Source organism: Seriola aureovittata, chromosome 7 (assembly GCF_021018895.1).
Source record: "Seriola aureovittata isolate HTS-2021-v1 ecotype China chromosome 7, ASM2101889v1, whole genome shotgun sequence".
Lineage (NCBI taxonomy): Eukaryota > Metazoa > Chordata > Actinopteri > Carangiformes > Carangidae > Seriola > Seriola aureovittata.
Window position 1 is genome coordinate 2,307,501 of NC_079370.1, and position 12,739 is coordinate 2,320,239.

Below are 12,739 nucleotides of genomic sequence, written 5' to 3' on the forward strand. Positions count from 1 at the left end.
GCCAAGAAGATAAGAACTTTGTGTGCATGTGTGTGTGAGTGTGTGTGTGTGTTCATGCACTCCCACACACAAGTCACGCATATTTCTGCACAGCCAGCCCTGGCAACACCACTCTCAACATGCTTGTTTATATGAATCTTTTACTGTATACTAGCAGAGGTTACACCTCAACATGTATGATCGCTCCACGTGCACCGTGTGCTCTCCCTCACACTACGGTCCCTATAGCACTTCAGCTTAAAGGGAGAAAGGAGGAGACGGACAGAGGAAAGACATACAGTCTCACAGGCTATACATTATACATTCATCCTTATGTTATACAATACACTTTGTCCGTCGATGGATTTAATCTTTGCTACCAGACTCATTATTCTTTAATTAGGGCAGATACTCAGAGAAGCAGGGGAACGCCGATCAATTCAAACCCAGAAAAACGTTGCTTTAGATTAGCAGAGGCCCTGCCCGCTCCTCCCTCACAAGTCATTTATTATAAATGTATTGAAGATCTCACATTATAGTTTTAGATTAATATTACGACCCTTCAAGAAATATTAAAAAGAATAAAGTGTAATAATCTATCGTGTCCACCATTGATCGATGGTGGACACGTGAATATCTTATTCCAAATTTTTTGCATTAAATCCTTCCTCAGCTTTTAGTAACTACTTGCTAGTCTCAGACTAACGACAGAATAGGTTTGCACTAAAATCTTAGTGACAATAGTAAAAACAAACAATTTATTAAACCTATCTCACAATACTTATTTAATACTTATTTTCTCAGGGAGAAAATCTTGATGCACATGATCTGATGTTGTGTTTTATCGTTCTGTTGAGAGCACAAGGTCTCTGGATCATGAATAACCAGATAAACACAGATGGAAAAAATAAAAAATTCATATAAAACATTGCTGTTGAGTGTTTCATTAGCTTTATAGTCTGTTTCCAGACCTGTGAATTCTCAGACATCACTAGGTCTGCTGGTGTGCTCTCATGGCTGTTTCCCTGGTTGGAAACACCACCGAGCCAACGAGGGCTTTGTAAGTAAGATTAAGAACAGTAACGTCACCCTCAGGTGCCAGAGGCAGAAACATGGCGACAGAAAAATGAGCACAAACATGGACAAACCCATAGAGCTGAATGCAGCTATAAGGACTGTTGTAAGTTTACTTACAGCAATAACTCCTTGACTCTTTAATTAACATATTTTATTACTTGGCTTGACAAACATTAGGTCAGTTGCTCGGCTACCTCAGTTTATGTAATCCCTTATTAAACAGATGACTTAAATAAATGGCGGTAAAAGATGTCACTGATTTAATTATCGTTTTCTTTCATTTTATAATTTCTCCACTTTATTTACTTACTTACTTTACTAACTTATTTCTTGCATCACTGTTAAGCAGTTTGTAGCTTTGTTTCTGAAACATATTATATTAAAAAAAATTATTATTATTACAAGCTGTGTCAAAACAAAGAGGAGCATCTCTCTACATTTGGCAAAAATGTTGACTGGCATCTCACCTCCTCTCAGACTTTGTCACTTTCTCACACGATCAGCACAGTTGGTCTCCATAAGCTTAGTCTCAACTAATGTGTTTAACACCCTCTTTAAGAGGGCAGCTTTGACTCTAAGCTGGTTTGACAAGTGTCGGAAACGGAGGCCTTTGCTCCTGTGGCCACTGACAAGTCACCGCAGGACACACGAGCGGACAAATCCCTGATCTAAATGACTCCTGATTCGGTTTCAAAGGAGCAGATGTGCTGTTTAAATGTTCAGACAGAACACATGACGCAAACCACGCAGCCACAGTGAGATATTAAAATAAATACTACAATGACTATGAATGCAGATGCAATATCTTATGTCATTGTATATCTGTATATGGATTGAGACAACATGTGGGCTTATGTCAGCATTTGATGTGCAATTATCTGCTACAAATCCATAGAGGGACTGCAGAGGGACTTCCTGTATACACTGTGTGTGTGTGTGGGGGGGGGGGGTATAAGCCGTCATGTAACAGCGCTTGATCAAATTCATTTGAGTTACACTTGAGAATTGAACTGATTTTTTTTCAGACGTGGCTGTGTGATGCTGCGTGTGCGCAGCTGTGGTGTTGAATTTAGTTACAGTGTGGAACAAGGACGACTTAACTAAAATATGCAAGTTGACAAAAAGGGAATTCTTTTACACGCTGCACCCATTATGAAAAAGCTTCAGGTGGCAGATAACGATGAATTCAGCATTTTTCTCAAGCTTACGAGATGCAGTCAAACGCTTGTGACAGCAAATGTTTCCACCTTTCATGCTGTGTTGACATGTATAGATTCATGAGTCGATTAATTGACTCAGAAATGTAATCACAGAGGTCTTAACTGAGCCCACACTAAGGGACACAAGATACTCCTCCTGTTTTTTTTTGTATGTGTGTTATTGTCCTGGATTTTACTTTTATACTGATATGGACCTCTGTGTGTTAGAAATAACCTTAGTACTACTACTCTTATAATAATATAGAAATCACAGAGGACAGAAGGGAGACAGGAAAGAGCAGTGGACACAGAAACAGAGGCTGGAATAAGAAAAAAAACAACCTAGAAGGAAATATTGTGAGTGAGTTATTTTCATAGTGAAGTGCAGCGTTTTGAAGCAGTCGGAGCATATTGTGATAAATTAAGATAAACTGTCTTTTAGATTTGGCAGACGTTTGACGGGCTTCAAGAGCCATTCAAAACATCTCAATCACGTACTTAGCAGCAACAAGCAGCTGGTCTACATAACAATGTGTCCATGAACATAAATAATACATATATGAAAATATATTAAGTAGAAGAACATATTGCTAGAATAATCCAAGGCTTCCAGTCACTGTTATCCTTTACTGTCCCTGAAAACTTGAGCAATATAGAGAAATACTGAAGAGTGGAAGTTTAACACTGTGCATGTGCTGCAGACTAATCGTAGCACTAAACGTGTGTTCAGGATGAACTCTAACCAAGTTCTACTATAAGTGGTGTAATTGAATACTAAGTCAATGCAAATTCACTGAATAAAAGCAAGGTTATTTATTCTATTCAACAATTTAAAACTTTTTTTTTTTTACCTTTGTCTTTTTCTCGGAGGCTGTTGAGGTATTTCAGAAGCTCCGCATTGGCCTGGACACAGTAAACTTCTCTGGTCTGCAGGCCTCCTCCACAAAGCCCCGTCAGGTTGCTACGTCGACGGTCCTGTTGGCTTAGCAACAAGTCAACCCGGCAGTCGCTCCACTCCGTGGTTCTCCAGGTGTAACTGCAGACGGAGAGAACGTGGAACAGCAGGGGTTGGGTGGATGAGAGTGTGACGGAGTTCAGTGTGGATGGAAAGGAACAGCATATTTACAGTCTTGCAGAACTGACTTTAGCACATAAAGATGCGTTGCACACCTACAACCAATTTAGTCCCTCTGTTTTTCTAATAACGTTATGTGGTACTGTGGGGAAGTATGTTTAGTATGCAAGTACATTCAGTATTACATGGTCAGCCTGTAACACAGTTTCTTCACCATTTATTTACCCAACAGAAGAATAGAGATGTAAGATTTTTGTTTATAAAGGTGAATATTTGAATAATAATCACAATCTACAGGCCCATCCCATTACTGATTACAGCTGGTAGTGATGCTGTAAAGTGGCTGCGCAGTAATAAGTGTCAGTACACACCAAAATCTATGAAGAGAAACTTTATTTCTTGTTTTCTAAAAATATATAATAAATAAAATAACCAGTCTGACAGAAAATCAAACACTCTAGGATGAAAGTGGGAATAGGTTGTTGGTAGTAGGTGTGTAAAGATGATATAGGATGAAACTGAGGGAGTGAAGGCCATCTGTGAGCCTGCGGTCTGAATGTTGTGTGAGAGAATTTGTTGGACTCAAATATCCTTGCAGTCTCCCTGCATTTGTCTCTACTTTGTGTCTAGCACCAGCCCAAGCACTTATACTAATCTATCTCCATATGCTGTCTCCTACACACACACACACACACACACACACACACACACACACACACACACACACACACACACACACCTCCATGGGCCACCCAGGAGAGCAAATGAACTTGGTGATATGAGTAAAGGGAAGTCAACAGGAAACGTGTGCAGCCTCAGTTAGGTTGAATACCACTGTATCTGAGCCTGAGCTCTGCTGGAATACAGAATGAATCCCTGCCGTGTGTTTTGTACTGGAGCAAGGTCTTGACAATGTGGTACCCAAGGAGGAAGGTATTATCACAACTTAACATGCAATTGTATCCCTGTGAAACATGAGCCCCTGTCGGGCGCTAAGCTACGAAACCCACATCTACACTTTTACTCAAATTCAAAAAGCCTCTGCTCACTCCCCGCTGTGCCCCCCTCCCCCCCCATCATCATCAGAAGGAACTCACGTGGCGCAGGGTGGCACACCGTCCCCCTGAGGTTCACAAGGCTCCGACTCCTCCAGCGGCGCGCAATCCGCCCCCTCGCCCACAGGAAACTGGAGTACCTGTCTGCTCCGAGTGCGATTTCCTCTGGGAGACTCGGGGTCCACGCAGGTTTTGGAGCAAGGGCCCCACTCGGCCCAGTCGGTCACCTGGCAGTCCTTGGGGAGGACGCAGGACTGGACGGTCAGAGGCAGGTCCCTGAGTGTGCAGAGGCTGGGAGACGACAGGGAGGGGAGGGGGGAGGGGGAAGAGGAGGTATGGTTATTATGAGGTTGAACTTGGATGAAAGGGAGGATTCCTCTGCTCAGAATCCAGACAGTGCTACAAGAGAAGAATTCCCCACGCTTGTAATCGAGACCTTTTTATTGAAGGAATAGTCCAGCAGTAAAACCACATTTTAACAGATTAAACAACAACAAGATGTAACATTTTAATTCCTCAGTTCCTCTTATTATTGTCTTATTTTTATTGTTTATATTTATATCTTAGTCATTTATGGCTCTGTGTGTGGATGGAGGTGGTGGGGATTGTTTTTATTGTTTTTATTCTGCATTTGTGTTATATTGTTTGTATTACTGATTACTGACTGACTGACTGAATTAGTGAGCTTTGGAGATGCAGGTAAGCTGATTACCTTTGTTCCAGTCTTGCTAAGCTAAGTAGCTGGTTGCTGTAGCCTCATATTTAGCATATAGATATGAGAGTGGAATCAATCTCAGCATATTTCTCAAAATGTCAAATAATTTCTTAAATTTACACTGATAGAAAACAAAGAAAAACAGATTTTTTTAGAGGCTGAAACGAGCAAATTTTTTTCATTCAGATTAATTTTCTCTCAATTGACTTATTTATTGGTTGACCAATCGTTTCACAGCAACTAAATGACAATTCCAAGCTTGAGAATGAAACACGCGAATAAGCCTGGAAAACTCTCCAAAGCCAGATCCTTTTATTCCTTTGTCATCCTCGGGCTTTAACCGGTCACAGAGCATGTTTATGGTAAACAGAGTGAAGTTAAATCTTTCAGTTACTGTCACGGCCGTGTTAATGTCACTGCGCCCAGATGCCTTAAAGCCACAGTTTCTGGTCTCTGAACGCGTCGGAGTAATAGATGTGTGACACGACGAGTGGCGTGCAAAGCTTCACTCTCTGCCCTTGACTGGTGCCACATTTTTGTCATTAGCTGCTCTCATTAGCATATGAGCTGCATAATCACTTTTACGTTAAGGGTAAAATAGGGGTGGTGTGGCATCCTTCAGTTTTAAGTGTGAAGACAACCAAAACAACCTCTGATCTATTGTTCACACACATCTTTTGATCATCTAAATAGCATTTAGATGTAATGAATACCCCGTCCTCTTTGGGCCCCTTTTGAATCATTAGAAATTTGTTCTAACTAAAGCCGACTGCTTTCTGCTACTAAGTCTGGATGTCTTTCCCCTCGAGGCGATGCAGCTGACGAGCTATTAGTGCTAATTACAGCTCTGCTTCATTTAGAAAACTCTCATTTAGACATTGCCACCACACTTCACCTCCAGCAACTCAGACTTTTGGTATAAATGCGGAAATGTATGAGCTGTGTGTTTTTTTTAATTTTATTTTATTTAACTCCTGCGTCTATGGCGATTAAAACACCTCTGCAGTCTTTGAAGTGCTACTGAAGCGACACTGTGAAAAATTGTAGTTTTGTTTTTCTGCCAAACATGCTCTGTGTGCAGGCTCTTTTTTCTTTTTTTCTTTCCGCATCTGAGAAAAACAATGAGGAATTTAAACATTGACTGTGAGGCACTGAGGGTGATGGCTCGATTTCCTGTCTCAGATGGAACTTCTTGTGTTTTAAAAAGCCCCTAATGCAGCCAATGACCCATTTTTGCTGAAACTGGATCCCTTTGAGTCTTCGCCGTTTGTTGTGTGCATGCACGAGCATTTTTGTGGAGATTTCAAAGTTGCAAAAAGAAGTCATTATTTCTTCATCTCAGTCATTGAGACAGAATGAGGACACAATCATTCTCTATTTAAATAAGTGAGATGATGTCTGAAAAAAAAAATGTTCATTTTTAAGCCTTTAGGTTTTACACAGTGACTTGCAACAATGGACTCCGAGGGCTTTCAGAAAAATACAGGCAGTCAGAGAGTCCTCATATTTCAACACTTGCATGCTCATTACTTCCAAAACGGAAATGTGCTACAGAGATGGTCTAAAAACATAAATCTATGTGGGTCAAATTATTAAAGAAGCCTTTAAGCCCATGGAGGACAAAAAATATTAAGGGGAGAAGTTGGGCCAAAAAAGAGACGAGAAACAAAAGTCAGGATTAAACGCAATGATGTAATATGATGCACCCCCCTCAGTGGCGAAAAATAATAAAATAAATAAATAAAAAGGTCATAATGCATGCTGGTTAACAAGACTGAGTTATGAGTACGTGGCCTGTTTGGGACGAGTGGGGGACTGTGGAGAAAGTAAAAACCCAGTGACAGATGTTCATCAAACAAAATTGGAAATGAAGTGAGCAAGATGTTCAGAGAGCGTCTGGCTAGGATATGACTGGGTTATTGCTTCACTGGGAAGTTTGTTCCACTTTTCTGAAAGTGGCAAAAACAACTATGAATATTTCAGAACAAGAAATAAACAAGTCAAGGATTAATATTTATGCTCCTAAGGGCATGTGAGTTGTTTTCACGGTTCCTTTGAAATATTTGATCCCAGTCACTGCTGAGAGCTTGGCGCCAACAAAGCATTAATGAATAGATTTAGTACATAATTGATCAAATCTTAGAGTACAGTGGCATGTGACAGATATGTGATGTGAATGGAGGCTTGCTCTACTGACACTGTCACTGATTCTTTCCTGGAGATCAGAGACCTTATGAAAGCCCCAAATCCGAGTTTCAGGGGAGCGGCGCTGACATTTTAACTTACCGTCAGTCGAGGAACAGAAACAGAGATGAGACATCCACGGAAGCATTTCTTTAGAAGAATTTCTTACTATCTTACACTCATCTAATGTAGAAATCAGAGGGTTATTACGAGTAACATCACTACACGTTGTCACGACAACTATAATTCACTGATTACCTCGTAATGTTACATAACTTTTTGTTGAATCTGGTCGTCCACAACTTTACAACTCTCTACAGCGGCTGTGGATTGGTAATATTTTTGACAAACGCTGACTTTTAAAATTGTACCAGATAGTAGAATATACATTTTTATATTTAGGTGATGAAACTTCTTCGTTCTTTCTTTTTCAGAACGAACGGGTCACGGATGAAATATTCAGTTTGTCAATTAGAAACATACCCCTCCACAAATACCTTTAAGAAGTATCTAAATCTAATTTTTTTTAAAAAGGGATCAGGAGACTTATTTTGACAGCACTAATCCTGGTTTAGGAGTCCAATTTGTAGACATTCTTGACTATAGGCATCAAATCTGATTGCATCCTTCATTTGTTTTACTGGGCTTCGTGCAAATTAGGGTCAGTCGGCCCCTCCTCTGGCCCAGAGGGTGGTGACGATGCTGAAGCTGAAGTTGTTTGGCAACTGCCTGAATATGAAGAATATATAACAGCAATATCTGTTTAGCTATCCATGGAGTAACATAAAACACACAAAAGGCCTGTGTCTAATTCAATTGTCATTTCAGCTGCAGTCATCACGTGGACCGTAAGAAAAAAAACGTCTGCAGCTCTTAAACGTGTTTGGGAAAGAGATTCTGTGTCTCATTTGATGAACAGAAGTGGGATAGAATCTGAAGCAACTCCCGTGTAATGTCAAAAGATTTCAGGGTGAGGCTCATACGATTCAAAATCTTACAGCGCTACAAGTGGAAGCCAGATGGTTTATTTACAGACTTGGTTTAAAGGATTCTGCAGCCTGTTGGAAATGTAGAGCTCGTACATACTCTCTGGACACGCACCAAAATCCGTCAATGAAGATTCACTGTTATATTTTTAATGTCATAGTGATGCAATTTTTATTTGGTCCAAAACTTTATATGTTAGGAGATTGTAAAGTGCTACCTGCTTTTCCCACAATCACTGAAGGATTGAACCCAGACAGCAGTAACAATTGGATGGCAAATCATTGTCAGGAATTGGGAGAAACAGGGAGAGCCTCCTTTTAAGAACTGGGTGACAGTGTTAGGAGAAGTTTTCTGTGTATGAAAGAAGGAAGTGTGACAGGACAGAAAAATACTTGGGCATGTGTATTTCTTTTTATAAATAAGAGAATGAGGAGGAAGCACACTGTTGATGATGATGTTTTCCTGTGCATTTTGTACCGTCTCTGTATTGTCTCTTATTTACTGTCTCTTATTTTTAATCTTTTTTTGCTTTATTTCTAAGAACGCCACTGTATTTTGTTTCACCCCTCTGTATTTGGGTGTGGTGGGTTTTGGTACTTCTGTTTGGAAATAGATTGTATCTTTTTTTTATTTTTAGTGCTGATGTTATGTTTCAAAATAAAAAGTGCAAAAAATAAATTGCATGCAGTTACCTCCATGTTTACTGACACAGTTATATCGAGTAGGAGAATGACTGAGGATGTGTCATGGAGAGATGGATGCATTCACACCTGCATGTCAGTCTAACACTTCTAGATTGCATTTACACTTGGCTTTTTTGATGTTGAATCTGATCCTCCGAGATGCAAATGCAGATGTGATAATTAGGTATAATGAAGGACAATAACATTAACCAGTCTGTGAAAATATGTTTTTGCTTGACGGGTTCTGCAGGAGACACTTCTGATGTCGGCACAGCCTGACACTTAGAGTGGAACAATCACACTTGTCATGTATTTACCAAAATCCCAGCTCCAAATCCGAGGCTTTACGTTAATGGTGCCTTCCTCTCTGCAGGCTGGTGGTAGACTCATTTCTTGGGAGTAAACGTTTGATGTGCATTTCAGGCTGAGGCTTCTGCTGAGAAATGAGTGGGAATTGAGAGCCATTTGATCTGTCTTATTATCAGTCAGAGTGTGTGACTTTGTAGCTCGCAGCAATAATAAAGAGAGGGTGAGAGGTTAAATCCCAATTGGGTTTACCAACACTATAAATGGCAGCACTCATACAGTTACAAATTGTATTCTGTATAGTAGTGCCCATTCAATTACATATTCTAGCAATTCTTTGTTTGATGGAGTTAAAAAGTTCACATTTTGTGATACTAGTTAAAGGTCCCATATTGTATAAAGTGAGATTTTTAAGTCTTGTTTGATTATAGATCAGGTCTAGGTTCTATATTAATACTGTGAAAGTATCAGAGCGCTCAGTCCACAGAGAAATGCACACAGCCTGTATTCAGAAACTGAGCTTTAAAGCCAGCCGTCAAGACTTCAGTAACTTTGTGATGTCACAACAAACCAGTCAACGCCCTCAGCCATGCCCCACGCCCAACACACCTGGACCCACCATCCAACCCTTCTCTTAGTGTTAACCTGAAATCTTTGCAGCGTTAGCTTACAGACTTGACTCCTCAATCATAAACATTTTTTCACATACTCCTAGTTTTGATTTTTAAATATCCGTCACTTCCATATCTACATGTTAGACACTTAAAACTACAGTATCTGTATGGCTTGGTATGTGAGAAAATATCTGTCTTGTTATTTATATATATTTATATACATATTTATATGAACTGAGCCTTTAACAAATCTGGCAGTTGTAACCTTAAAAGGTTAAAATGCAGTAAACATTTCCCTTTACTGTTTAGAAATATTTACTGTAGCAATTTGACTTCAAGGTGCCATTTTGAGTGACCCTTGATTTGTTCACTTCTTTACACATCCATTCAAAACCCAGAGGGCAAAAAAACCCCAGAAAACTGCCTTATTTTGAAAAGTGCTACACAAAGTTGTGGCTGAGATTGATTTCATGTCATAAAAATGAGTTGCTTTGCCACTTCCATCCTCGGAAGTTGACATCAAATACACTGTGGTAGTTGTGCCTCATTGCTCTGACAGCACGGCAGTGACAAAGACACAGCCGATAAACATCCTCCACTACATGTCACCTCCTGACAGGGAGAAGAAAAACTTGGAGGAAAACAAATTTGGTATCATGTTTAGCTGTTAGAAACCCACTGACTTAAGGACCAGTACATCTCAACATCACAGCTACACAGACACATGACAACATTAAACAGGTGGATGGAAATACATATAAGGAATACTTGGCAAATTAGTGAAACAAAAGAAAATACGAAAAAAGACACTGTATGGATACATCATGCAAGCGATGTCTTCATTCTATTTTCAAGATGTATTTTTGATGAATTTTTCATCAGTGCCCTTGCAGGAAGATTAAAGTGACATACAGTATAATAGTGCTGCAGAAAAGAACCCCAAAACATATTAACTTTAATGTCACATTAACATAAAAATAGTGCCACTCACTTGCGTCCCACAGCGCTCCCATTCCTATGTATGCAGGTCACATCCCGAGTCTGGTAGCCCACCTGAATGTCCCAGAAGGGGCTCTCTTGCCGGTTAAGGCGGTTCCTGGTTCGTTTCTTCTGTATAAGCTCCCTAGTCTCGGGATCTTTGACTCCTGCTCGATCCCTGAGCCCCTGGCCTTTACCTTTCCTGCGCTTGGCTTGACGTGCTGTCCGTGTCTGCGGGAGAGCGCAAGGGCTCCACGGTCCAACCCTGAGACTGTACATGCCCTCTGGACCTGTGCAAGGCCCCGGTTTACAGGACTGGAACTCAGTTAGGTTGGGGCAGACGGCGCCTCCAAAAAGTGGAGGAACCAGGACGCTGCGGACCCTGTTCCTGAGGCCTGTTCCGCACGTTTTGGAACAGGATGTCCATGGTGAATACTCGGAAACCACACAATCCTGGGGGCAAGGGATCAAACATGCCTGTTCCAGGCGAGGCTTGGGCTCAAAGTACTCACAGATGGCATCATCTGCTGGAGAGCCGTCTGACTTCAGTATGCAGCCCACCTCCCGGGTCTGAATGCCCTCTTCGCCTCCACTGCATGTGAACGGCCGCGAGGCCCCAAAGGTCCTTGCCGACACTGGCACGCACTCGTTCCAGGCACCCAGTTTCCAGTCATAAAGGTCCTTGTGCCAGTCACACACACGGAAACAGTTTCTCTGGTTGGACGGACGCTGGCCCTGGTCACAGTTGGTGTGAAGCGTCGTCCAGCCTTCCACATGGGCACACCACACGGCCCGGCTTTGGCTGCCACCCGGGCCACAGTCACTGCCCATGCACCTTCCCCATGGACCTGGGAAACAAACGAACAGGGCTCAAATTACAATGAGGTAAAACATGAAACAATAAACCTTGTACCTTCAGATGTAACTCCAAGAATAACAGTCTGGTGTACTGTTAGAAACCTCAGGAGTAAATCGCTTCATCACATAACAAAACAGAAGCAAGACAGACTGAAGAGGAAACATCTTAACCCTTAGTTCTACTTTACTGTTGGAAATCAGAATAATGATGCTCCTCAGAGTGGAAATAATTAAGAGCATATTGTTTTGTTATGGATCATTTCAAAATAAAACATGACATAACTACACAGGCTGTGAATTGAGTGGAAGTGTAGAATTAACAAACATCCTGCAGTTACACTTGCAACGATTAGTACAGATCAATGACACCATTTGAAAACGCTTATGTGCTTTTAAAACAGAAATCCATATCATGCAAGCACCAATTAGTCAAACACTTTAGACTCCTGATACCAAAGGAAGACGGAGACACTGCTTATGTTACTTTGCTGTTGACTAAGGAAAAGCATACAATGCATCTTCAAGGATGACACAGTAACTTCACAGACTCTTCTAATATGGTCCTTGATGTAAAAGGTGTTGAAAAGCTGCTGGCAACCCACAGCTGATGATGTGTGAGTACAGAAAATATGTCACAGCCAATAAAAATAATCTGGCGCCTCGTTTTTGTGATACACTCAAGTCAGACTCCACAATTCTTCAGCGCTTAGTGGTAAAAAAAAACGTCCTGAGAGCTACAGCACGGGGGTGGGGGTGGGGGTGGGGGGCTGATTAGGCAATGCAAATACAACGTGCAACGATGGAGATTATAGGTGATCAAAGAAAAGTGTCTGAAAGCCAATTTACAGGGGTTATGAGTAATCTGTGGCATTTATCAAACTCTATTGGCAACCTGCAGGAACTGCCACAAATATCAATAAAACTTATTTGGCAAAGCCTCCTGTCGCTCACAGCAGCAGAGATTCAACAAGCAGACCTTCGAACAGGGCTGGGGTAGTAGAGAGGTATTCATACAACCATACATCATCA

General features: G+C 41.1%; 1 protein-coding gene across 1 annotated transcript in view; it reads right to left on the minus strand.

The window, feature by feature from the left end:
• Positions 1-12,739, minus strand: part of LOC130172316 (thrombospondin type-1 domain-containing protein 7A-like) — a 184,156-nt gene that overhangs the window by 125,985 nt on the left and 45,432 nt on the right. The window contains exons 2-4 of the mRNA XM_056380948.1: positions 10,866-11,700; positions 4,428-4,676; positions 3,107-3,291 (exon numbers count right to left, since the gene is read on the minus strand). Of these exons, the coding sequence (XP_056236923.1) occupies positions 3,107-3,291; positions 4,428-4,676; positions 10,866-11,700 (1,269 nt within the window). The remainder of the gene's footprint in view (positions 1-3,106; positions 3,292-4,427; positions 4,677-10,865; positions 11,701-12,739) is intronic.